The 27,615-nt window shown below is 43.2% G+C and overlaps 1 protein-coding gene across 1 annotated transcript in view; it reads left to right on the plus strand.

The window, feature by feature from the left end:
* The window catches only part of LOC138488096 (myeloperoxidase-like), a 156,931-nt gene that overhangs the window by 90,919 nt on the left and 38,397 nt on the right, over nucleotides 1-27,615 (plus strand). Inside the window, exons 9-11 of the mRNA XM_069614852.1 lie at nucleotides 1,843-2,003; nucleotides 9,943-10,201; nucleotides 23,413-23,583. Of these exons, the coding sequence (XP_069470953.1) occupies nucleotides 1,843-2,003; nucleotides 9,943-10,201; nucleotides 23,413-23,583 (591 nt within the window). The remainder of the gene's footprint in view (nucleotides 1-1,842; nucleotides 2,004-9,942; nucleotides 10,202-23,412; nucleotides 23,584-27,615) is intronic.

Genomic DNA, 27,615 nt, shown 5'->3' on the forward strand with positions numbered 1-27,615 from the left:
GATTTCTGTAGAGTGGAAATCCACCTCTGATGGCAGTTTCAGAAATAGTTTAAAAAAGCCAGGATTTGAGAGGATCAATAAGGCTTTATTTATTTATGTATTTATTTATTTATTTATTTATTTATTTATTTATTTATCATAGGCTTTATCAAAGATTAGTGTAACCAAATTAGCTCACATCAGCTGGTGCTAACAGAAACCTCTAATAATGATGGAATACTATGTAGGTCTGAAAGAGGCCATTCTACCATGTTCGCCTCTCTGGGCACAGATGGTTTCTTAAAGGTACAAAAAGTTTTGAATATTCACACGAAAAGTGATTGGCACCGGAAGAGCCTTTTGTTGACTGACGTGGTGTCCGGTTGTTACAATGGTTTGTCGTGTGCTGCCCAGGGGTGGCTTATGGGTTGTGCAGTGGATTTTCTGCTCCTGTCTTTGGTGATTGGGAGCCATTGCAAGGACTGCAGATGGCCTGATACGATCATGCCTTTCCAATCCTGATAGGAGACGTGCAGCAGAATTATGAAATGGCTGCATGTTCCTTGTGGTCCTTATAGGGTATTAAACGAACAGGTACAATCATAGAGGCAGATAAAACATTACACATAAAGACGGCCATCTTGAAGTTAAGTGAGAGGAAGTACCTGAGTTGTTTATTATTTCCTAGTTCATTTATACACTGGCATCTGGAAAGCAGAACAACTTTGTGGCTACCCAAGAGGTAGAGAGTGAAAGGGAGCTATCAGGAAGGCACCTAGTAAGTCGGTAATTGGGATGATATGGTATGATATGGCATTTATAACGTGCCTATACACAAGTGTTTCAAGGCGTGACAAGGCAAGGGAGTGGGAGCAGAGGGAAGACAGAGACAACGATCTTACTATGCCAGGTGTCATTGAGATCGCGCAAGTGCAAGGGAGGATGGGGGAAAGGGAAAAATGGAAGGGGAAAGGGGAGGGGGCAGTGCAGTACATAGGATATCAGTGAAATAAATAAAAAACAATACATACATTAAATAAGAAGGGCAGCCAAGTGGTGGCAAGTGGAAGGCTTGGTCTATTCAGATCAGTGTGTAAACGCAACCTAGGAAGAGGGTTGTGAACGCTTGAGCCACAGTGCTAGCAGGGGCAGCAGGAGCAGATAAGAGCATTGAGGTGGAGCAATAGAACAGCAGGGCAAAAGAGGACAGAGGGCAGGAGAAGCCAAAGTTCAGTAACTGATCCATCCTGTGAAAGCGCACTCCAAGCATGAGGTGACAGTCTTGGCGGTGGGTCATTCGGAAGGAAACGCTAATTTAAATAGGCGTGTTGTTCGTTTTTTCCCCTCTTCTTGCTCTAAATGGGATGGAAAGGAGTGCCCCAGCCCACAGGACGGCGCCTCCTGCACTGATAGAGGGTTGACCCTCTTTTTATCTAAAAGAAGTGGGTGCCAGTTTTGATTTTTAGCAGAAGAGGATTTTACTATTCTTAAAGGGTGGTATGTTTTGATGCGTGTAGTGGGGCGTTCTGTGCCTTGTTGTGAAGTTGTATTGTGGCTATCCTTGTGGGCAGACACGTGCAGCCCTGTAATTTCTCAACAAATGTCCTGAATCCTACAATCCCGTAGTTAAATGAGTCTATACCTCTCTATGAAAACTCTAATCCCAATAAATTCCTGGGGTGAGAGAATCGTCATCCCTGTGATTTGCGCCCTAGAAGTAAAGTCAGCTGACCTGCGCTATTATGGATACCATGTGACCGTAGAGGTAAAAGGATTGCTTTTCCGTGAACGGGAGGACATGTCATTGCAAATACATTGGCGATCCTGTACCTTTTGTAATGACAATCTTTTCTCTATTTCAAGGAGACCCGAGGGTGAGTGAACAGCCAGGTCTCACCGCCTTCCATACACTTTTTGTGCGGGAACACAACCGGGTGGCGAGGCAGCTGAGACAGTTAAACCCTCGGTGGACCGGCGAAACCCTCTATCAGGAGGCCCGAAAAGTTGTAGGTGGCATGCTTCAGGTAATTGCACCAAGATGCATTTATTCTGTGAAGTTCCGTTGGTTTTAGAAGGCAAACAGTAAATACATGATTGTGGATCTTGCCAAATCCATCTACTCAAAATGAGATCACGCAAAATATAGGTACTCACTTTGAGGTCATGAAAAACACGCTTACTCACTATAAAATTAAGCAAAATCAACATAGCACTGTGAGATCATGCAAATTAAGCCTACTCGCTTTAGGAAAATGCTAAATGAACCTCAGTATGTGATCATGCAAAATAAAGATACTGTGAGATTATGCAAAATAAGATCACTCACTATAAGATTATGCAAAATAAACATACTGTGAGAGTGTGCAAAATAAGCTTACTCACTCTAAAATCATGCAAAATAAAGATACTGTGAGATTATGCAAAATAAATATACTCACTATAAGATCATGCAAATTAAAGATACTGTGAGAGTATGCAAAATAAGCTTACTCTCTCTAAAATCATGCAAAATAAAGATACTGTGAGATTATGCAAAATAAGCTCACTCACTATAAAATCATGCAAAATAAAGACACTGTGAGAGCATGCAAAATAGGCTTACTCACTATAAAATCATGCAAAATAAAGATACTGTGAGAGTATGAAAAATAAGCTTACTCTCTAAAATCAAGCAAAATAAACATACTGTGAGATTATGCAAAATCAGTTTACTCACTATAAAATCAAGCAAAATAAACATACTGTGAGATTATGCAAAATCAGTTTACTCACTATAAAATCATGCAAAATAAACATACTGTGAGATTATGCAAAATAAACGTACTCACTATAAAATCACGCAAAATAAACATACTGTGAGATTATGCAAAATAAATTTACTTACTATAAAATCATGCAAAATAAATCTCACTAAAAGAAAAAAAAAACATACTCATTGTGAGGTTGTGCAAAATAAGCCTTGCCATGCATGGGAAGGCCACCCAGTCCTATTTTTTCTTGGAATTCTGGATTTGTAGCTTTCCTAAATTTAAAATGGGGAAGTTAAAACTACAAGTGCCCGAATTCAAGAGGAAAAAAACAGGACTGATGGCTTTCTCACGAACGACAATGAGAAACTTGAGACCTCCACAGACTCATTCATACAAATGTTAGATGCTAACTACTGGATTCTTGTCTGACAGGTGTTTTCCATGGTTTGATTTCAAGTGCTCTGCTGCTGCTTGTGCATATGTGACTCAGTGCAGGCCATTGCTTACTTCAACAGTTATCATACGTGCCTACATTATCCATTCTATTAGGGGAGCGCAAATCCAACTTGGTTTTAACATTGTACTCTGGGACCTGTAGTCCTGGCTCTATAATGGGGCATTTCAGGACAGCAAGTCCCAGAATGCAAAGCTAAAACCAGGCCTCGACTAACATCTAGTGACTGGAATAGGTAGGGTTGACATGTATGAGTTATCTTTGTTCAGTTTCAGCAAAAGCCTTGCCCCTCCTGCTTAATACTACAGAAGAGCTGGAAAAGACATTGCATTGAATTAAACATACTCCACTTCTATAGCTTGTTTACAGCCCTTGCTGTCCCTGTCATCAAAATTCGGGAAAACCGACCCTTACATGGCAATATTATCTATTCCGTTTGGGAGGCGCTAGTCCAGTGCTGGTTTTATATTTTCAATCTATGGGCCTCATTACAACTGTGGCGGCCACGGTATGAACGGTGCCAGTAAGAGACCGGCACCGTTCATACCGGGCCACCACATTACGAGTTCTGCAGCGTGTCCCACTCTGAACGCCTGGCCAGACCAGACGTGCAGAGGTAGGGGGCATCCACAGTATAGCCTGTTTCTCTGCAGTTGTCTCATGCTATGTGCCTTCGAACTGGCTTTACATGGAAAAGAAGTAGTGCAGTGCTGCACCATTCTCTATCAAGCGGAGCGAAAGCAGCGTTCTTGCTCTTACTCCAACCACCTTGAAAGAAAGCTCTGTGGAATACATTTACTCATCCTTCCAGATTTGGAACATTGCAACCTTGTGAGTCAGAAAGGGAGCCGGGATCCAGCTCTCCATCGGCATGCATTAGGCTGAATAAATGCTTAGGATAGACAAAGAAAAGCATAAAAAAGGCACATGCTGAGCATGGAAAGTAAAATGGCATTTTATTTTTGCAAAGACGTTTTCTGCCAAAATCACCCCATGCACCCATATCTACATCCTCACCCCGCCACACATAATAATGTTTAATTTGTATATAGCGCTTTGCATAGCACATATATACATACATTATTAATTACCCAGTCGAAATTGGTAATTATTGGTTGAACCACGTAAGGATGAGTGACCTTGCTGGGATTTGAACCTGTGACCTGTGGATCAAACACAGATCACAGCAACAAGCCTTTAACCCACTGCTTATCCTACCTACCTATCATCCTATACAGTTATATTATCACCCATATTTGCTCATTCACTCACCCATCCACTCTTACAGATACATACACTCGCCATCCAACTATATTCAGGCCCTCTTTTATAACACGGTTAATACCAGAGACCAGTTTCTAAGCACGTGACCTGCATTTGAACCTGTGTTTCTATGCGTTGTCTTGGTTCCAAGACAAATATGTTGCCCCTGAGCTATCCTCCCAGCCTATTCATCCATCCAGCCATCATCAGTCGCTCATCCGTACACCCACATTCAACCACTCATTGATCCATCTGCCGGAAAAACACATGCACCTGCTCATTCATCCACCAATACAGTCATTCACCCATCAAGCACCTCTCTAATTATTTTCACTGACTCTTACATCTATCCAACCATATTCACGCACTCACCTATTAATACACGAGTCAGACCTATTGGCTTTGCCATGACTAAGGACAGTGACAAGGAAGCGCATCATTTGGTGAAATGACACCAGCGTTTCAAATCAATGATCAAAACCTGGCTCTTTGACAAATTCGACTAAAGCCTTAACTAATTCTGTCAATGTAGAAGAAGGAAGAAATCCAGTACTCAGCGCCACCAATTTGAACGGCATTTAATTGTGTTGTATTGTCACACATTAAATGTTGAGATAAAGCCCATTAGTGATAACATGTTTCGGCTCCCTCAGAGCCTTTCTCAAATCTGGGCTAATAAAGCACCAAACATAATAAACAATATCAGAGATTATGTTACAAAAACATTGATTGGATTAACAAAGAAAATGCAAATATCAAAAACAAACGTTGTGTAATGGTTGGTATTAACAGATAAAAAGCAAAATAATAAATAGACAGAGAGGCAGGGGTTGGTGATGGGGTGGATGCAAAGATATAGAGACAAAATGTTTTCCAAGATATATTCATCGTTAATACATTGTGTCAATAAACAAACAAACAGAAACAAACCGCCATACAATATGAGGAAAATGCAAAAAAAAAAGAGAGAAAGGAGAAAAGAAGGAAAAAATGAGAGAGAAATTTTTAGTAATTATTGTGTTGGTCTAATTTGCATAAGTACAACCAAAATGTCCAATTACCAGGTCCAGTGAAAGTGCCATAGTTGTGCTTACCCAGATTTCGATTAGCCGATCCAAAAGACAAAATGTCAGTATACCTGTAAAGGGGTCAAATCCCCAGAACTAAATCTGCAAATGGATAAAATCAAATTCAGGTATCGCCATAGTAATAGAAAGCGCCCATAAGTTTGAAAAACACGTTGAATCCGTTATCTTTAGATATGTATACATAATGTTCAGATTGGACAGACTGAGTCTCTGTTATATCTCAAAGTTCACTTCAAGTGTATGCACACTGTAATAGCAATCTATCCGAGAAACGCGTCTTGTATTTTCCGTGTGTGAATATATAGTTAGCTAAGCAATGCGTGAAACCACGATCCTTTTACCAGATTAAAGAAATAACGCAACAAAAATAAATGCCATCAATCCTTAGCGTATCAAATAATTACCGAAGAACCGATGCACGACTGCAAAAAGCTTACCTTAGCAACAAGCAAAGAAAATCACACACGTTGGCAAGGGAACACGAACTGTTCCATGCACGCCATTTTAAGAAAGAACACTAAGGCGCTGTCCATGGCAACGTGTCCCGCGTTGCTACGGGATACTAGGTGACGTCAGACGTGCAAATGCGTCCGCCATAAAAAGATGTCCTCTATAGTCGGAGTGTCGGATGCCATTTTGAAAGGTAAAGCCCCAATGCAAAACCATGGCAACGCGTCTAGAGTTGTGATGGAAACGAGCGTGTCAGTAAACGTACAAATACGTCCGTGTGTAGGAGTTTATCACAGTGGAGCAAAGAAACTGCCCTGAGTACAAGTATTCCAAGTAAAATCAAGACTGAATTATGCTTGGTGTATAGTAAATTAGTATCGTATGTGTGCTCGTTCGTGTTTGTTTAGTACAGTTGGAAACTGAACTGTCAACAGGTGTCTGGAAGTGGTATGCGTAATCGCTAACCAAGTGTGCCAAAAATATCAATATTCAAAGAAACGTTCAAAGTGGAGCCGCCACACTGAGTTAACTTGAATCTGGAGATGGCGGCTACCATAAATGGGATCAATATGAGCGCACGAAGATGGGAGTAAAATCTATGTCTATTTAGGAAAATAATCATGATTGTGTTTTGTATTAAACTCAAATTTACAGAGTGGTTCGAGCGGAAAAAAATAGAGCTTAGCGAGTGACATCATTCAAATATGCCAACATGTTGACAGAACAGGCATAATGATTGGATGTGAACATACAAATATGTGTTGAGATATGATGACAAGTGTCGAAATACTAACCAAAAAAGAAGCTTCAGGAAAAAGTGGAAATTACTCTCTGAAATAGATTGGGTCCTAATAAGGATTGAAACACAGACAGAACATGGGGCAACAATTAACCAATGTTACAAAAAATAAATCATTTCATTATCGCTGTTAAGGCCTGTGATAGTCGTGTTAAAGAAGCATATCATTCTGGTCTCAGCTCTTCTCAAAGTTTTCAACCTATCCCCACCCCTTTTATTCACAAAAACCTGCTGCAATCCAATGAAACGGATATCTGATTTGTTGTGTAATTGGTGCACGGTTTGCCAGTGTACCGCTAGTGGTAAGGATGGGTCCTGACTTCCAATTTTCCGCGGTATATGTCCCCAATGTAAATATGCTCATGCCCCCACAACGGAATTTCAAGATACCAATGGGAAACAATGGACCATTAAACAGACCATTAATTGTAAAACTCAATTTGTTATGTACTGGATCATATGTGTCTGCAACAAAAAACATTGGCAGCACTAAGAGACCCTTAAGAATCCGAATACGTGAACATTTGTCAAAAATTGGAAGTCAGGACCCATCCTTACCACTAGCGGTACACTGGCAAACCGTGCACCAAGAGAAGAGCTGAGGCCAGAATGATATGCTTCTTTAACACGACTATCACAGGCCTTAACAGCGATAATGAAATGATTTCTTTTTTGTAACATTGGTTAATTGTTGCCCCATGTTCTGTCTGTATTTCAATCCTTATTAGGACCCAATCTATTTCAGAGAGTAATTTCCACTTTTTTCTGAAGCTTCTTTTTTGGTCAGTATTTCGACACTTGTCATCATATCTCAACACATATTTGTATGTTCACATCCAATCATTATGCCTGTTCTGTCAACATGTTGGCATATTTGAATGATGTCACTTGCTAAGCTCGATTTTTTTCCGCTCGAACCACTCTGTAAATTTGAGTTTAATACAAAACACAATCATGATTATTCTCCTAAATAGACATAGATTTTACTCCCATCTTCGTGCGCTCATATTGATCCCATTTATGGTAGCCGCCATCTCCAGATTCAAGTTAACTCAGTGTGGTGGCTCCACTTTGAACGTTTCTGTGAATATTGATATTTTTTGGCACACTTGGTTAGCGATTACGCATACCACTTCCAGACACCTGTTGACAGTTCAGTTTCCAACTGTACTAAACAAACACGAACGAGCACACATACAATACTAATTTACTATACACCAAGGATAATTCAGTCTTGATTTTACTTGGAATACTTGTACTCATGGCAGTTTCTTTGCTCCGCTGTGATAAACTCCTACACGGCGGACGTATTTGTACGTTCACTGACACGCTCTTTTCCATGACAACTCTAGACGCGTTGCTATGGTTTTGCATTTGGGCTTTAACTTTCAAAATGGCATCCGACACTCCGACTATAGAGGACATCTTTTTACGGCGGACGCATTCGCATGTCTGACGTCATCTAGTATCCCGTAGCAACGCGGGACACGTTGCCATGGACAGCGCCTTAGCGTTCTTTCTTAAAATGGCGTGCATGGAACAGTTCGTATTCCCTTGCCAACGCGTGTGATTTTCTTTGCTTGTTGTTAAGGTAAGCTTTTTGCAGTTGTGCATCGGTTCTTCGGTAATTATTTGATACGCTAAGGATTGATGGCATTTATTTATGTTGCGTTATTTTTATAATCTGGTAAAAGGATCGTGGTTTCACGTATTGCTTAGCTAACTATATATTCACACACGGAAAGTACAACACGCGTTTCTCGGATAGATTGCTATTACAGTGTGCATACACTTGAAGCAAACTTTGAGATATAACAGAGACTCAGTCTGTCTAATCTGAACATTATGTATACATATCTAAAGATAACGGATTCAACGTGTTTTTCAAACTTATGGGCACTTTCTATTACTATGGCGATACCTGAATTTGAGTTTACCTATTTGCAGATTTAGTTCTGGGGATTTGACCCCGTTACAGGTGTACTGACATTTTGTCTTTTGGATCGGCTAATCGAAATTTGGGTAAGCGCAACTATGGCACTTTCACTGGACCTGGTAATTGGACATTTTGGTTGTACTTATGCAAATTGGACCAACACAATAATTACTAAAAATTTCTCTCTCATTTTTTCCTTCTTTTCTCCTTTCTCTCTTTTTTTTTTTGCATTTTCCTCATATTGTATGGTGGTTTGTTTCTGTTTGTTTGTTTATTGACACAATGTATTAACGATGAATATATCTTGGAAAACATTTTGTCTCTATATCTTTGCATCCACCCCATCACCAACCCCTGCCTCTCTGTCTATTTATTATTTTGCTTTTTATCTGTTAATACCAACCATTACACAACGTTTGTTTTTGATATTTGCATTTTCTTTGTTAATCCAATCAATGTTTTTGTAACATAATCTCTGATATGTTGTATTGTTTATTATGTTTGGTGCTTTATTAGCCCAGATTTGAGAAAGGCTCTGAGGGAGCCGAAACATGTTATCACTAACGGGCTTTATCTCAACATTTAATGTGTGACAATACAACACAATTAAATGCCGTTCAAATTGGTGGCGCTGAGTACTGGATTTCTTCCTTCTTCTACATTATATGTGGTGACGGTTAGGTTTTACCACCGTCTGAATCCAGAAACCTGTGACACCCATTTACTGACAGATGCAAATGTATTGATATCAGCTTCTCTATTGTCTCAAATTGGGATTGTAAGGTGTCGCCTCACAGAGCAGCTTTCTTCAAAGCCAGATTACCCTCTTTAATTCTGTCAATGCTCTTAAGTTGATGTAACGGATCATATGCATGTAACTAGTATCCTAAGTATGTAACAAGTGATGTCCCAAGCAACCAACACCATGATACCCCTGGGTTTGGGCGTGTAACAAATGCAATAAATAAATAAATACAAAATAAATGAAGATTACAGGTAACTAATCCGGGCATTCCAAATTACCTTGGCACCTTAGTAACACAGCATGTTTCTGTATCTGTACATAAGCCTATCTAATCTTTCAAGAATCTTCTTCCTGGACAATACACTATCAACTCTACTCCGTCTCAGCTCTTGCTTAGCTTGATGCAGCTCAAGGCTGCCTTTTCGTCTCAGCAGCCGTTTGAATGCAAAATTACTCACTTATCTCTGTTTTCTTACAGAAAATCACCTACAAAGATTACATGCCACTTCTGCTTGGCCCTCAGGCGCTTGCTAGGATTATTCCCCGGTACCGAGGATACAACGAATCAGTGGATCCACGAGTGGCCAACGTTTTCAGCCTCGCCTACCGCTTTGCTCATACCTCAATCCAGCCCACTATCTACCGCTTGGGGGATGGGTATCGCCCATTGACGGGGGCGCCATCGCAGGTTCCCCTCCACATGACTTTCTTCAACAGCTGGAGAGTGGTACAGGAAGGTAAAGAGATTATTTCATCTTCATTCATGTAACTGTGCCGTGAACATTGCAGGAAAGAAGGTGGGTTGTGGCCAATTAATTTCTCTGAAAATATACAGAATCCTTCTGGTAGGCAGAGGACTGGTATCCTGGAGGTTCACTTCACATGTGTGTTGTAGCTTCTAGTAGGCAGAGGACTGGTATCCTGGAGGTTCACTTCACATGTGTGTTGCAGCTTTTAATAGGCAGAGGACTGGTGTCCTGGAGGTTCACTTCACATGTGTGTTGCAGCTATAGATCCCCGGCCAAACATAGATTTTCTGAAGCCAGTGGTGGGGAAAGAGTCAAAGAGTGAAACCTGTACACATCCCATGGGAATATTTAATAAAATGGCACCAGGTTAATGCCTTACTCTACCCAGGTAGGAAATGTTTATCAGACACAATTGAGTAAGGTCATATGGGAGCCCAAAGGAGAAAGGAACATTCAGTCCTGATGGTCAAGAAACCAAACGGTCTAAGATGACGGCTACTTCGATTACATAAGCAGCAAGTGTTACATATACATTTATAGAAACAAAGGATGCTCAACAGAAAACATGAACACAAAACATGGCATGGTACATAAATAACATGGCCCAAATATACATTTTGGGTTTCAATTTCTGGCAATTACAACCTCTGAGTTCCCTACTAGGGGTGAAGAATCAGAATATTGAGGATGTAATTGGGGTACAGATTTGACAAGTGTGCAAAGAGAGTACAGTGCTGAAGTGTTTACAACACAAGCGATATGGGTCAACACAACTGTGTTTTGGCCTCAGAGCTATCTTTGAGTAGCTGTTGTTGGGACGGCCTTCATCAGGACGGAAAACGTAGTGAACGTGTAGGATCAAATGTTATCTGTCAAAATGAATAGACAGAGAAGGTAATCAGGATTATGTGGGTGATGGGCTCTGTTTAAATGATTTTGAAGCAACAAATGCATGATTGGACAGTCTCACAGGAGGTGACTAAGAGATTGTGGATTTTACCGTAATCTAAAGCCCAGTGTCAGAATTACTGGTGGTTCTCGTCTTCAGCGAGGAAACGGGGACATGTTCCATCTCAATCATGACGTGTCTGTGGATAATGACCACGTGTTACGCAGAGAATCACAAATGTTAGGCATTAGTGATGCAGAATGCATGTGCTGGGAAAGAAGAGAGTGCTTACCAGCCAGCCTGCATTCTGAAAATGCCTGGAAAAATGAAATAGTCCGGAGTAATCTAGCCGTGGGAGGGAATTTCAACAGGGCGCAGGTTAGTAAATCAGAGCTGCGAAAAAAGGAGGGTGAAACAGGTATCAATCGACTGTTCACCGTCCAATATGTTTTAAAAAGAGTGCACAGGTGGTTGGCAGGTTGGTCAATGCCTGTAGACTCTTAATTAGTTGTCTGAATGCAGCAGTTGTTTAAAAAGAAAGAAGATATTTCATATGGTGTGCCCCCGCCCCAGATGTGTGAGCGACACTATATCAACGTGTATACACCGTGGTGTTCTGGTACATGCTTACGCCTAGCGCTGTAAATGTGAAAGCATGCGGGGGCCGATCATACCATAATAGAGGCTGGGCCGATATAGTCGCTACCGTAACATCTATCTGGGATGCTAACAGAAGGCTAACCTAGCGTGACAACCTGATCACGCGGAGCAGGCATATCAAAATTACCTGGTGCGATCACTAAACGCAGCAGAGATCAGCCTTTCAGGGACTTCAAGCATCTGCAGTCCTCCATGTATCCGGCAGCCTGTGGTTGCCATGGGAACAGGTTGTATATATGGCGGTGGCCATTTTGTTTTGCCTACGTGGCAGGCAATGCAATTACCATGCATGTAATTTGTCATTGCATGCAACGTTTTCCTGGGTACTAGAAAGCCTCCAGGCAAAAATGTGGCTTGCCAAGGTAGTGTCATTAAATGCAGTAGAGGAAATAAATGTTGTAAGAACATAGCAGAACATTTTCCAACCATGACGATTGGTTGCGTCTGGTTGCCATGACAACCATTCCCACAACTGTTTTTCCGGCTATTTTTTTATGTAACCCACATGTAACGCTAGTTGTTTTCCCTCATCTTTCAGTAACCCATATTGTTTGATTATTACCATGAGCGCAGTATAACATTACTTAAGCGCAATGGTTGGTTGTGTCTGGTTGCCATGACAACCATTGTTACATCCGTTTTTTCCTCTACTGCATTTTAGGACACTACCTTTGCAAGCCACATTTTCGCCTAGAGGCTTTATAGTACCCAGGAATACTTTTTCTGACAAATGACATGCATGGTAATTGCATTGCCTGCCACATAGGCAAAACAAAATGGCCACCGCCATATATACAACCTGTTCCCATGGCAACCACACGCCGGCTACACGGAGGACTGCATACGCTTCGAGTCCCCAAAGGGCTGATCTCTGCTGAGTTTATTGATCTCACCAGGTAATTTTGATATGCCTGCTCCTCGTGATCAGGTTGTCACGCTAGGTTAGCCTTCTAGTAGCATCCCAGATAGATGTTACGGTAGCGACTATATCGGGCCAGCCTCTATTACGGTATGATCTCCCCCCTCATGCTTTCACATTTACAGCACTAGGCATAAGCACGTAAGCATGTATCAGAACACCACGGTGTATACACGTTGATATAGTGTCGCTCGCACATCTGGTGGCGGGGGCACACCATAAGAAATGTCTTCCTTCTTTTTAAACAACTGCTGCATTCAGACAGCTAATTAAGAGTCTACAGGCATTGACCAGCCCGCCAACCGCCTGTGCACTCTTTTTAAACCATGTTGGATGGTGCACAGTCGATTGATACCTGTTTCACCCTCCTTTTTTCGCAGCTCTGATTTACTAACCTGCGCCCTGGTGAAATTCCCTTCCATGGCTAGATTACTCTGGACTATTTAATTTTTCTGGGCATTTTCAGAATGCAGGCTGGCTGGTAAGCACTCTCTTCTTTCCCAGCACATGCATTCCGCATCTCTACTGCCTAACATTTGTGATTCTCTGTGTAACACATGGTCATTATCCACAGACCCGTCATGTTTGAGATGGAACATGTCCCCGTTTCCTCGCAGAAGATGGAAACCACCAGTAGTTCTGACACTGGGCTTTAGTTTACGGTAAGATCTGCTATCTCTTGATCACCTCCTGTGAGACTGTCCAATCATGCATTTGTTGCTTCAAAATCATTTAACAGAGCCCATCCCTCACATAATCCTGATTACCTTCTCTGTCTATTCATTTTGACAGATAACATAGGATCCTCCACGTTCACTACGTTTTCCGTCCTGACGAAGGCCTTCCCATCAACAGCTACTCAAAGATAGGTCCGAGGCCGAAACACAGTTGTGTTGACCCATATCACTTGTGTTGTAAACACTTCACCATTGTACTCTCTTTACACACTTGTCAAATCTGTACCCCAATTACATCCTCAATACTCTGATTCCTCACCCCTAGTGGGGAACTCAGAGGTTGTAATTGCCGGAAATAGAAACCCAAAATGTATATTTGGGTCATGTTACTTATGTACCATGCCATGTTTTGTGTTAATGTTTTCTGTTGAGCATCCTTTGTTTCTATAAATGTGTATGTAAAACTTGCTGCTTATGTATTAAATAATAATCGAAGTAGCAGTCATCTTAAACCGTTTGGTTTCTTGACCATCAGGACTGAATGTTGCTTTCTCCTTTGGGCTCCCATATGACCTTGCTCAATTGTGTCACATCACATGGGAGCCATATTATAGGATCTTTGGGATGTATACTAATTGACCTTTTCACAATTGACCTCGGGAGAATTGACCTCGGGAGAATTGACCTAATTTAAAAGGTCAATTAGGACATATATTCAGGGGAAACCCCCCCGCAAACCCCAACCAATCCAAAAAAAACCTGCAACCCCCACCCAATCCCTGCATATTATTTATAATGCAAAACCAACCCAATACATATATAAAATAACTAAAATAATATAAAGGTCAATTGTGCAGAAGGTCAATTAGGATCACTATAATTAGGTCAATTAGGCCAAAAGGTCAATTGTAAAAGGTCAATTTGGGTAATACCATTTTTGCTGCTTCCATTATGAGAATAAGGTTTTTTTCTCTGAACCTTGCCCCACTCTGTCACAAATCTGAGTGAAATCAACACCCGGTGGACATTTGAAAAGAGTACAATGTTGGCCCAAAACAAACAAAAAAACACCTGTCACTTCAAAGACTTCTAGGTCTCTCCCCAATATACTAACAAGGAGATTCAGAGGTTCGGCCTTGCTTGTCCTACCATTCTGGAACCAAGAATCAGGCTGTCTACTCCTTAAGAATAAGTAATAGGTATCAACGTTTCCTAACCCTCAGCAGGTGGATCCCTTCTCTGGATTTGTGGGCACTTCTCACTAAATAAAATATAACAACAGGATATCTACACCTCTGGGATCAAACAACAGTCCCTGGGTTTCGTAATTCTCAATGGAGCGATTCCTTAATGGGATAAATCCTCATGATTGAGTGTCGCCACCCTTCTTTCTTGGCTGAACATGCTCATGATGCAGGTCTTTTGCTTATTGCTTATCATCCTCGACTACACGGAGATCCTTTGCCTGAGCCATGGGGCCTATGTGCTCATGCTTGTTAGGCCGGGCAAAGCAGCCCGTGGGTTAAATAGTGGTAGACGAACCCCCAGAGTGGCCACCAAGAGGCAGACAACCTCAGACTCATCCCTTGTCCTTCTGTTCTCACCTGCAACTCGTCTAAAGCTCCACTTTCACCTCCAAACACCCACTCTTCTATCAGCATGTCTGCAGTTTAAATAGGCTGGCTCCACCTCCAGGACTGCACTAGCTTAACTGAAATCAGATGTTTCTGTTTTCAAGCCTGGGAACGGGATTGGTTAATCAACCATGGTTCACAGGTTTCCTGACAATCTTTTGCCGCAGCCTCTCACAGTGCAAGGATGCAAACAAAGCCTTGATTAAGGCTGGACAACATCTTGGGACCCAGTTCATGAATGTTGGCAGCGGGCCGCTGCAGCGATTATATGCTGCTGAAGCCTACACGAAGCATTGCCCCACTATTTATGTGAATTAGTGCACCAAAGTTCTCTTGCTGTGTGATTGCTTGTCCATAATTGTGTGCAGGTGCAAAGTAGTGTATACAGCATGACCCTTGTGTATTGGACCAGCCGAACCCTATTCCCTGGTGGCCTCAGTATTCTGCTTTCAGGGCTTGTAAACACTAACCAGCATTGAAAAAATGGTTTGTGAGATATGCAGATTCCACTCTTGCTGTAGGTAGCAACATGAATGTTTGCTGTAGAGGGGTGGTTCAGTTTTAAATGAATCACTCATGTTTTGAGCTCATTTTAAAGAGACAGGCAAATATTCCTCTTCAATATTGTATTGTGTTTGTCATTTGTATGGCCTCAACGTGCTTTGTGATTGGAACACCCTCAGTGACTGTAGTCCATGTGTGGGTGATTCTAAGAGTTAATTTAAAGATGCGTGTGTGCATTGCCAGGTTAGGACTTAGGTGGGCTGGCTAAGCTCTAGTAAACAGCCTGGAGGTCAGGCATGCAGGCGGGTGCTGTTGGTAGTTTAGGATAGAGTCCTAGTGCCAGAGATTTGATGTGTGCCCAGCTAGACCTAACATTTTCGTAGGTTGTCGCTGTATACCAATGGCAGAGGTGTTGAGGTATGTCAAGGGCTTCAGTGTGGACGGCTATGCGAGCTGCTAGACTGGAATTGCATAGCCATAGCTGCAGTCTAGAGTGCATTGATGGATGGCCGTGTCTGCAGCCTCTGTCCAGAGACGTGGTGCAAGGTATACATACCTTAAACTCGGATGGAGTTAATCTTCAATGCTGTTTTTCCAGGTACACCGCGATTGGCTGGTCTCGCTAGTTGTCGACTCCCTAGATTGAACATCTAAGCAGTGGGAGAGGGGCCCACAAGCACGGTCAAGCGATGAATTATTGTCTGTCAGTGGGAGGCGGCGGGGGTGATATTTGTCACAGTGTGCTCCTGCAAATGCTGCCGGCATCTGTGGAGGTTTGGTTGGATAGGTGTGTTGTTGGGTTTGGGCTAGTGTTTCTGTGTGTGTATCGACACTATAAATTGTGAGAGGGTTTCAAGAGGAGGGGGGAAGAGATAGGTTTTGAGGGCCTTTCTGAATGAAAAGCGATTGTCAATGCTGTGGATATGCAGGGCAGAGAGTTCCAGATGATCGCCGCTTGTACAGAGAAGGAGGATCCGCCCAGTCTGATGGAGTTATAGTGTGGGACAACTAGGAGAGATGCTGTGCCAGATATGAGTGTCCTTGAGGGGTGGTAGTGAGTGATTTTGTCTTGGATTAATTCTGTGCCAGTGTTATGGATATCACAGTGAGTGATGCACATGGCTTTCCAGGTAGTGCGTCGACCAATAGGGAGCCAATGGAGGATTCTTAGTGTAGGGCTGTTGTGTTCTTTGGGAGGGTGCCTAATGAGCAGGCAGGCCGCAGCATTTTAGATTCTTTGCAGTTTCCTGACCTGAATCGTTGGTGTGCATAGGTAAAGGCAGTTTGCACAGTATAGGCAGGAGAGGATGATCAAGATAATGGTAGAGAAACGGTGAGGATAGGTGAGGTAAGGGAAGATATGCCTGATGATGCATAGATGGAAGAAGCAGGTTCTGGATATGAGAGGGATAAATCTGTGTCCAGTGTACACCCAAGGTTTTTCACTGAAGTGGGGCTTGTCGGGAGACGGCGGGGGGTAGGGATTGAGGCCAGGGAATAGGTTCGGGAAGGAGCACTGTTTTTCCACAGAATAGGATTTCTGTTTTCCCAGGATTGAGGATGAGGTAGTTGGTTGTCATCCACCAGATGTGGGCTATAGTATCAGTCTACATCTGGCAGACCTTACCCATTGAGTTAAAGGGGATGTAATTAAAGGAAAACTTAGCCTTAATTCCCCCCAGACCACCTATAGAAATCTCCAGGGGCCTATCAGGATTTCCCTAGGTAAACCTTCGGCATTGCTGTTGTGCAGCATGGAAAGAATAACCTTGGGAGAACATTCATTTTTATAGTCCGCTTCCTCATCCACCTGGGTCCCATAAAATTATCTGCTTTCATTTGAATCCATGAGGGCAAGTTGTTTTCTACAAATAACTTCAATAAGTCTACCTTCAACTACAGCCCTAAATATTTTAATTTATCCCATTTTACTAAAAGAGATTGCTTCTATTGTCTGCTTCATAATTTCCTCCTGGGGGATTAAAGGCATCTGGACTGATTTTGAGACATGAATTTTTTAACCCAAGAGCGGTCCATACTAGCTCAGTGAGAAGGGCAGGAAATTGAATTATCCGGGTCGGTTATATACAGAAGTAAATAGTTTGCGAACAGGGCACGCTTGTATTCTGTCCCTCTGACTGAATCCCTTAATTATTCGTCCTTATTTGTGTAATTATAGGTTCTATAACTAATGTGAACAATAATGGTGACTGCAGGCACCCTGGGCATGATTCAAAGCATTCAAACTTGGGCAAAGAGCATCCACTTACCCTTATCTGTGCACGTGGTGTACTCCTTTTGTTTTAATCCGTGGCCCCACTCAGTGTCCCCCCGATAAAAGTCACAGATTTCTAATTTGCTTGTTTTGTGCCCGGTCTATGTCCACCTTTATGCTCCTCTCAAACTGGCTTCTCACTTGTTCATCCTTGACCACCACACCCTTTACTCAGGCTGGGTACTTTGTACAACACTCATGCAATTTAAACAATAAATCAAAACCCTCCTCTTCAAAAAGCCCCATCTACTCAACCCTGAGATACACCCCTCGAAACACCTAGCCCAGTGTTCATGTTGCACTTCTTTTGCTATTTCCATAATAAATAACAGAGCAAATACATGTTGCCCCATTTTCCAAAGTGGAAGATTCTTTAGAGGCAAAATCAGTTTGCTCCTTTTCGAGTGGAACAGGCAGCAAACAAATCCCCATTATCCCTTAGTTCACTTTTCGCCTGATGCAAAAATCATTTTTTAAACTAGGCTAGAGCAGCGAAAATGGTTTGCTCCTTTCCTTAGGACAAGAGAAATAAAAAGAGAAACGTTGGTTTGCTCCATTTTCACCCTTCTTCGAGGTTATATGACTTAGTCTTTTAAGCAGAACTTTTAACTTCTCAAATGGGATCACCCTTTCACTGTGAGGTTATTGCTGCTCAAGTGTTCTATCTAGTAAAACCATACATCGCATGCCTTGTTTCTCATTGAATAGGAATGAAAGAACAACAAAACAAACCACATATAGACTCTCCCAACAGCACATGGCAGTTACCAACTCCAACGCTCAGCCAATGGTGTCAACTGAACTGAAGCTGCCAACAGCACATCACAGCTCTCTTGCTCTTTCTCCTGCTCAATCCTACGGAATTCCCCCTTCCCCTTGCTTTACAGATTCGCCAGAGCGCCAAGAAACCACACAGGTGGCAAAAGTGCGCGGTATAAGAACCTTTAACATAACATAACAAATACACATATTTTGTCCAGACCAAATGCAGCAATGAGTAGTAAATGTTCGCTTTCACTCAAATAACAGAAACAATGCACTGCATCCATTTGGTACAATTAGCAATCTTAAAACAAACACATTACCATTAATGTGTAGCGGGACTGCCCACTTTCGCTCTAGGCATTTTCCCGACAGGCTGCTGTGTACCATGGCCCATCAGCAAACTGCCACATGAGACTTTCGCGCATACATGGCGGAGAGGCAGGAGGAAGGAAGCCAGAACAGCCAGTAAGGAGTGGGACGGAGTGGAGGGAGGTTTTCCTATTGCTGACTGCAGGAGAACAGGCAGGTGGGGAAGGAGCGGGGACTAGCGAGAGATGAGGGGCTACAGGGGTGTACCCCACACAACAGATGGTTGCCGGTGTTGGTAGGGTAGAATGTCCAATGAGCAGAGTATACGGGATGCGCCCAGCGCAAGATGAGGTTCAGGGGTGGTGCGGGCAAAAGTGACCTTTGGCCAATTGTCATAGATCGATGCTTAAGTATACCAGTAAGGGGTCAGTCAGTGCTATCTGTAAGAGGAAAAGGAAGCCTTCCTTTCTAACGAGCCAATGCCACCAACCCAAAAATGTCTTAACCTAAGTTCAAAATAAAATATTCACACAGCAAACAGAGGTCCATGTGCAGGGGCATCCATACTGGATGGGTACTATGCCATTTTGAAAAGTACCCGTAGTGGTCGTACTGTTGCTTTAATATTACCTTCAACTGGCCCCCAGAGCCTGTTACGTATTCCCTATTGCTACCCTTTATATGGGATTTGACAATGTTTGTAATGCTGACCGATTTATTTAATTGATTTTTAATCTTAACGAACTGTTGATTATTAAAATTTGTTACTGGTTTTTTTACCCATCTTGGTTCCTCCTAATCTTTTACTGAGAGTGATCTCACCACACATCTCTAGTATCTGCTATATAACTTTGTCTCCCTATACTTCTACCTGCATCCATACACTACACCACAGCATCGAATATTAGTTTCAAAAGTCATGCTTAATTGTGACTAAGTTTACTCTAACCCTAAAGTCGTTTGTTTGATGTTTTTATTTCCCATACCTCAGTTGGTCAAAATGGGGTAACCCTAAAAGCTTCTTGTGTTGGTGGGTTTATGTGGCGCTCTGTAAAAAGAGCAGATAAGCCATTTACTAAACCTTTCTTTAAAATTCCCTGTGGATCTCGGATGTTGCATGGATAGAAATTGAGATTGGACATGAATGGTCTCCTGCCCTAATGGCGGTGGAGTGTCTTGATATTGGTAGGCGGGGGATGTTATGTTATGGGGCATTTGGATAGCGCAATGGGTTGAACACCCTCTGGGACCGCAGTCCAGGTCAGTGGAGAGTGTAATGTAGTAAATTGTGCTTGGGTGCACTCGGTATGTGTGCATGTTGTGTGGAATAAGTGGTGTGTAGCTGCATATTAGTGCTAGGTGTAGTGCAGTGGTTGTGTGAGATCAGTAGAATGTGTGCAGCAAGGCCAATCGACTTAGATATCTGCATTCTTGCGGCGCTGGAGTTAGCTGCATTCTATTGTTTCTTGGTGCAAATGGAAAGAGTTAGCATAATGGTGTGTTTGAGTGTCTGTGTGCTTTCCAGGGGGACCATGTTCCCTGTTGAGCTTCCAGTGCCTTTGAAGGGGGTGAAATCTCCTTTTGGGTTCGGCTGTTAGGCTAGGGTCCTCCCCACCCCTACAGATAAAGGGTGTATTGGCCACTTTTACCCCCTAAAAATAAGATAATACTCCCTAAAAAAAAATGAAACAGAAACGTACAACCTTGTGCCCCTGCTTTCACCCACACAGCTCCATGGATCATTTTGGACCAGTAGAATACATACTATCACAGAACGAAACTACTATTATAACTGCCTGATAGGAAGAAGCTATCTTTTAATACACAAAGTTCCAGATAGGTACAAGCCTCATAGGTCACATGGGAAAACAACAAATGCCCAAGCACTCGTAGAATGTACTTGAATAAAAATGTTTATTTAGTACATTGCATCTTTTAATGTGTATGGACAACTGAGTGCAAAGAAATAATTCTTACAAAAACATTACTGTTGTCTAGCTAAAACATATTTTTACTTGCTAGTAAAATACTCCCTTTGGGAACTCGATGTACATTTTTACTCCCTTAAAATCATTTTACTCTCAACTTTAAAAAATAGGGAGTAAAATACTCCCACTTTCAAATCTTATCTAGAGATGGCTCTCCTCAAGTTTCAGGGAGGCTGTTCCAGATGGAGGCCCCAGCCGAAGAAATAGATCTACCAGCAATTCATTGCTTGGAGAAGCGACTGACCATGAGAGGGTTGGAGGCGGATGAGCGAAGACCTTGAGAAGGAAGATATTTAGGAAGAGAGAGAGTTGAAGGTATTGAGGCACCCGGCCCCAGAAGAACTTGTGGACAATGCAGAGGGTTTTGAACTTAATCCTTGCAGCCACTGGGGGCCTGTGCAGAGATTTCAGTCTTCTAGAGATACCATCCCTGGGCTTGAGGCCAAGGACAAGTCTTGCAGTCCTGTTCTGGATGAGTTGCAGAGGGCGGATTGTAGATGCAGGCACATTTAGAAAGAGGCTGTTGCAATAGTCAAGCCTAGAGAGAACCAGAGCTCTGGAGACAGTGAGCTTCTGGGGGAAGGAGAGGAAAGGAAGAATACCTCTGAGGAGGTGCAGCTGGTAGTGTGACTTCTTAGAGACGTCAGAGATGTGAGGAGAGAAGGAGAGAGTGGAGTTGAAGATGACCACAAGGTTTTTAGCCTTGCAGGTGGGAGCAGGAAGAGGGCCAAGAGAGGCCGGCCAGAGATTGACAGGAAAGGAGGGAGCGGGAGTACCAATGAGGAGAATCTCAGTCTTTGGTGTTACACCACTCCTGGGTAGCAGACAGACAGTCAGAGATGAGAGAAGGAGAAGAGGTGGCTGAAGGTAGCCTGAAAATGAGCTGAGTATCGTCCGCATAGCACTGGAAGTTTGGGCAGAGAGCAGCAATGAGGTGGGCCAGAAGTGCCAGGTATTGGTTGAACAGCCAGGGAGAGAGGTTGACCCCTGGGGGACACCACGGGTAGAGATAGAGATAGAGGAGAGGAAGGAACGAAGTTGGACCTGGGAGGGTCGGTCAGAGAGGAAAGAAGTCAGCCACGACAGGGCCTGACTGGTGGTACCCAGGTTATCAAGGAGACGGTTGAGCAGGATGGCATGGTTGACCGTGTCAAAGGCAGAAGAGAGATCAAGTAAGATGAGGACACAGGGGTGTTGGAATCAAGTTTGGAGAGCAAGTCTTCACGGATGTTCAGGAGAGCAGTTTCTTACGTGCAAGATGCTTACTGGGTGATGTCTGATATCAAGGAGATGCTTTTAGCTCCTGGTCATCAAATCCTTGTTTTAAATGCAGAGATGGGAAACAGCTCTTGTAAATGACGTCCACTATCAGACGTATACACTTATTAAGTGAATCCATATCAGGAAGCTCTGAGATGTGTCTCAGCAACTTTTATTTGCATTCTGGTTCCTGTAATTTGGCTTTTTCCGTGATAAATACATGGCTCTGTGTGCATGGTTCTTGTACAGTACTTAGAACTGCCTTCAGGCCATTTCAAAGCATTATGAGAATGCAAGGGAAACAAGCATTGGCAATGCCAAAAGTTTGGGCTTTTTTTGGAGGCATGGGAAAGGCATTTGCCAAGCACTGCCGTAGTGGTATTAACTGGCCATTGATGGTAGCAGGTAAGAAAATGGTGTGAGTACCTGAGCATCGAATGGCAGTGGCTGGCAAATGCCTAATACATATACAAAAGCCAAAACTGTTAGCTTTGCTAATGCTTGTTTGAAGTCAGGAGCACCCTTTTTGTAGACAATACTCCTAGACATCAGGGTCGCAACAGTGGAAGCATACAATATTTGATACACAGTTTTGTGTCATGTGTAGTAGGACCAAGGCGAAGAGTGCACTGCACATTTATAAATGGCTCATACAAGATGTTGAGGAAAGATACGTGTTTTGCGATATAAGGCATGCTTTCTCAAGGCAAGCAATGATTTTGTCCCGGGGTAAACGCAATATTGGGGACTCCAATGAACATGGCAAAGCTCTGTGGATAAAGAGGTAGGAAGAAGTGTAGCAATCGTATAAGGCCATTTAGGCCATTCAGGGAATTCTGTTGTTGTGCATCTATTTGTGTGGTGTTATTTAATACTCAATTAATACCCTATTCTGTATTTATTTTGCTTTTGTTTGCTTTCCTTTGATGTTAATACATATTCTGAAACTGACAAAGACATTGATGTTATTAAGAGTGATTGGTCAACTTTATTAAGAGTGATTGATTGGAGTGAACGGCATTGTACAGGGAATGGACCTAAAGATTAAGAATGGTGTCACAAAAGTCTCTGTCGTACCGCCTATGTTCTCAACCAATCACGACACTGTGCAATTAATTTGAAACTTTTTGACACTCTTACCATTTTTTGCATCACTCTGAGAGGCGAGTTGTAAGGCTGATCTCTAAAACCACATAGTCTGGCCATTGCCTTACATGACCCGTGTGTGTGTGTGTTTGTGTTTGGTGCTGCATTGGTGACTTTGTGCATTCTTGCTTAGTGTACACCGATAACAATTCTATTGATGATGTGTTTTGCAGGAGGCATTGACCCTCTTCTCCGCGGCCTCATGGCAAATCGTGCAAAGCTGAACAGACAGAACCAGATGGTGGTGGACGAGCTGCGGGAGAGACTTTTCAAACTCTTCAAGAGGGTTGGGCTTGACCTACCGGCCCTCAACATGCAACGGGGCCGGGAACATGGCGTACCAGGTAAGGATCCAATACAAAGACAAATACAGAGTCTCAGGTAAAGAACTGTGGGTGGTAATATAGTCTCTTAGCTAAGAAATCAGAAATCCGAGAGCAGAGTTTCCAATGTCCATGTAAGCAAGGAGCGGGTGAGAGAGCTTGGCGTCTGAATAAGAAACTACGGAAATGAGAACATGGCATCCTGGTAGGGAACCTGAGGATAGACTGAACCTCAGCTCCCAGGAAAGGAACTAGAAGAGATGCATGGCCTCTCAGGTCAGGCTACCCATTTACACATGAAGCGTATGCATATTCAGCTGAAAGTCAAGACTTTCTTTGAAAGGTATTTGATTTATATTTGTATTTATGCATTTATCGAGAAAGAAAAGTGGTTGGTTCGGAAGCAGCGTACAATTGATGGCCAAAGAAGGACCATTTCTGTTTTTTGTTTTTTTTACAAAGTTGTGATCAAACAGTTGATACATTAAACAGGACGGTGGTGGGGGAAGAAGCTGGAAAGTGTAAATGGAAACAGCACAAGACAGACAGCACAAGACAGACATTAGATACATCTTTAGTATTTTACAATATACACAGCAGGGTCTGCTACCTTTGGCTCTCCAGAGGTTTTGGATTACATCTCCCATTATTCATCATCATTGAATATGCTGGCTGGGGCTGATGGGAGTTGTAGTCCCAAACTTCTGGAGAGCCAAAGGTTGCAGATCCCTGATTTACAGTTATTAACAGATATGCACCCCATGGTGATGGCATTGGTGGGATGATAGTACCGTAAGACCCTGCGGCTTCCTCCTGTGACCGAAGGTGGTGCTTAAGGACGATCTTGAAGCCAATGACTGTTGACTTGTCTGTAGATTTTGGGGTTAGTAACTTCCAGTGATTGCGAAACAGGAGGATGAACAAACAAAAATGGGAGGCAACACAGGGTGATTGGAGATGTAAGGTTCAGAAGAGCTTGGAAACACAGAGCAATAGGGCCAATACCGGGATATAGGTTCAGCCAGGCTGGAGAGGGCCTATGGATGGCTATAAAGAGAAGAGGAAAGAATTTGAAAACGGACTGATTTTGTATGGAGAGCCAACCTGCATAAAAGCAGTGCTCGGAGGGGGGTGAAGGTCGTGGGAGGTGGTAGAGAATATGAGCGTTGAAGATCAATACCTTGTAGAGGAACAAACGAGTAGATGGAGAGTTCTGTTTGGAGGCTGGAGCTGTAATCCAGCCTTCTGAGGACCAAGATGGCTATGAGTGCATCGGCAGGTGACATGGACAGGTTTTATGGTTGTACATGAGTTTGGTCCTAGCATCCATAGCAGTGGAGGAGATGGCGTGCTGAATTTCACTTTGCTATCAAACAGAAGCCCCAGAATGCAGGCCTTGGGAGACCGGGTAAGGAGCTAACTGACTGTGCACAAGGACCTGCCTCCACTCAACGTGAGAAGGGGCAGACATCAACGATCAAATATCTGGACCTGCTGCACCTCTCCCCCATGTCGACACAGTCTATATGCAACTCGCGGAACAAGCCAATGGGGCGGGGTGGATGCCTCTCAATGTTCTTAATGTCATGCCTGTGCTGAAGCTTTGACACGGGGCACATCTGATGACCATGTTTGTTAGGTGCTCCTGGAGATTTGTAACAAACCAATCCTCCTGTATCTCAGCAGCATTGTGGTACTTGGAGCTGTGAGAGGGGTGGTGGGGCTGATAAAATGCGGTTAGGAGCAGGCTGTGTGGCATTACTATTTTTCCTGTGCATTCCTGCCTCCATAGTAGATCTGTAGGGGATTGTGTGCAACCTCTTTTTGCCCACAATTGTTTTTTCTCGTCTGGGGCACTTCTCTGTACTTTGATTATTTGTGTGATAGGCAGGGCATTGTAGCTTTCGAGGGGCTGATCAGTGGCAGGTGACATATTCAGTTACATTGGGAACTGGAAGGTATGCCGTAAATTGGGCCACTGTGTCTGCGGTGGCATTTCTGAGGGACACTTCATCAGTGTTATTAGTGTGGGCAGCCCATTTGACAACGACCACTACAGAAGGTTGGGATAGTGCGAAGATCAGTTTGTCTAAAAGGGCAGCGTGCAGTGCCAGGGACCCATTTGCCCACCTAAAGCCTCTCCTCTTCCAACACAACAGACTGGCCTGCACAGTGGTAGTGACGTATGCTGAGTCCGAGTAAATGGTCACGTGGCACCCCTGTGATGCTTGTAGTGCTTCAATTAGTGCAATGAGTTACGCTGCCTGGGCAGAGTAATGCATTGGTAGCTTTTTTTAAATCAATGTTTCATATTCACCATCCACTAGACATGCTGCCGGCACCTCAGTGTGTCTGAGACCTGTGCCCTGGTAAATTGTCACTGAACCGTCAATGAAGAGGACCTCCCCCCCTTCAAGTGGCCTGTCCTTTGCCTTGGGGATGTCATCCTCCTCCCCCTCATACGTCACACAGTCATGTCGTGCTATGTCATCATCAGTGAATGCTTCTGTATTGAAGGTTGCTGGGTTCACTGTTTTACAATGCACAATGTGAATATTTGGGCTGGAGAGAATGATCTGATATGCTGATGCTCTTTGGGTGGTTAAAGTGGACTTGAATCTTTCTAGAATTGCAAAGACAGCATGTTCCACATAGAGGGTGACTGAACAGCCCATCACAATTGTAGAACTCTTCTATATGGCAAATGCTGCAGCAAGACCCTGTTTGTATGCAAACTGGCCCTGCATCACTGAGTCTAATATGCCACTATAATAGGCCATTGGCTTGTGGCCCATGTACTCTTTTGGGTCAGTACTGCCGTCATGAGCTGGCCATTGGAGTGGGAGACTAGGTAAAATTCTTGTGTGTAATCTGGTGTTGCTAACACTGGGGTGGTCGATATTACTTCCTTGAGATCATTAAATCCCTCTACCATCTCTTCAGTCCACACCACCTTATTGTCAGTCTTTTGTGCCTCCTTGAGGACCTGTAAGAGTGGCCTTGTGTATGCTGCATAATCAAGTATCCATGCCCTGCAGTAGTTGCACAACCCTGGGAATTTGTTGCATCTCCTTCCTGTCGTGGGTAGTGGGGTGGCGTGCACAGATGCTGCTCTGTCTGGTATTATTCTTTTACCATTTGTGGACATGAACTGCCCAAAGTATAAGACCTCTTGGAGGCAGTAGTGCAATTTTGCTCTGTCAACCTTGTATCCCTTGCATGCCAGGAGATGTAAGCGTGTGAGGGAGTCCTGCCTGAATTGTTGCTCACAGTCGCTGCACACTAGCAAATCTTCAACGTACTGGATGATCGTACTAGGCCCTTCGATGTTGCATAAGTCATTCTTGTAATATTCTTTTAAGATACTGGGGCTCTCACAGTACCCCTGGGGCAGCCTTCTGTATTTGAATCTCATTCCCTATGTGTGAAGGCGGTGAGGTACTGGGAGTATGGGTCTAATGGTATGGAGAAAAATGTGTTTTTCAGGTCGACCATCGTAAAGTGTGTCGCCTCCTTGGGGATTATACATAAGATTGTGGCAGGGTTGGGAACCACAGGAAATTCTTGCTGTACAATATCATTGAGGGGGCGCAAGACCTGGGTCATCCTCCAACTCCCCTGTTTGCCTTTTTTAAAAATGTTCTTTATTGCCATTTATCAAAACATTTTTAATACCCCTCCACCCACTCCACCTCTCCACCCCTCACCCTCTCCTAGGGGACCGCATAACCGAGCTGTACAATTTTGGGAGCATAGAGTTTATTGTTATCAATGGGGCTCATCAGGTGCCACACCAGTCACTGAATATCCAATACCTGTACATTTTGTGGGCACCATTCTTGTACAAAGTCACTTTTCAAGAAAATGGTAATTTCTCTCCATTCCTCTCAGAATCTCTCTGCGTCCCTTTGGATCTTATAAGTAATCCACTCAATTGCTACTATGTCCCAGAGTGTACGGAGCCAGCTCACCACCGTAGGTGGCCTTTTTTGTTTCCAGTCTTTTGCGATTACCATCCAGGCAGCTATTAGTAAGGTTACCAAAGCTCTTTTC

Source organism: Ambystoma mexicanum, chromosome 9 (assembly GCF_040938575.1).
Source record: "Ambystoma mexicanum isolate Mex_15411 chromosome 9, UKY_AmexF1_1, whole genome shotgun sequence".
NCBI classification, from domain to species: domain Eukaryota; kingdom Metazoa; phylum Chordata; class Amphibia; order Caudata; family Ambystomatidae; genus Ambystoma; species Ambystoma mexicanum.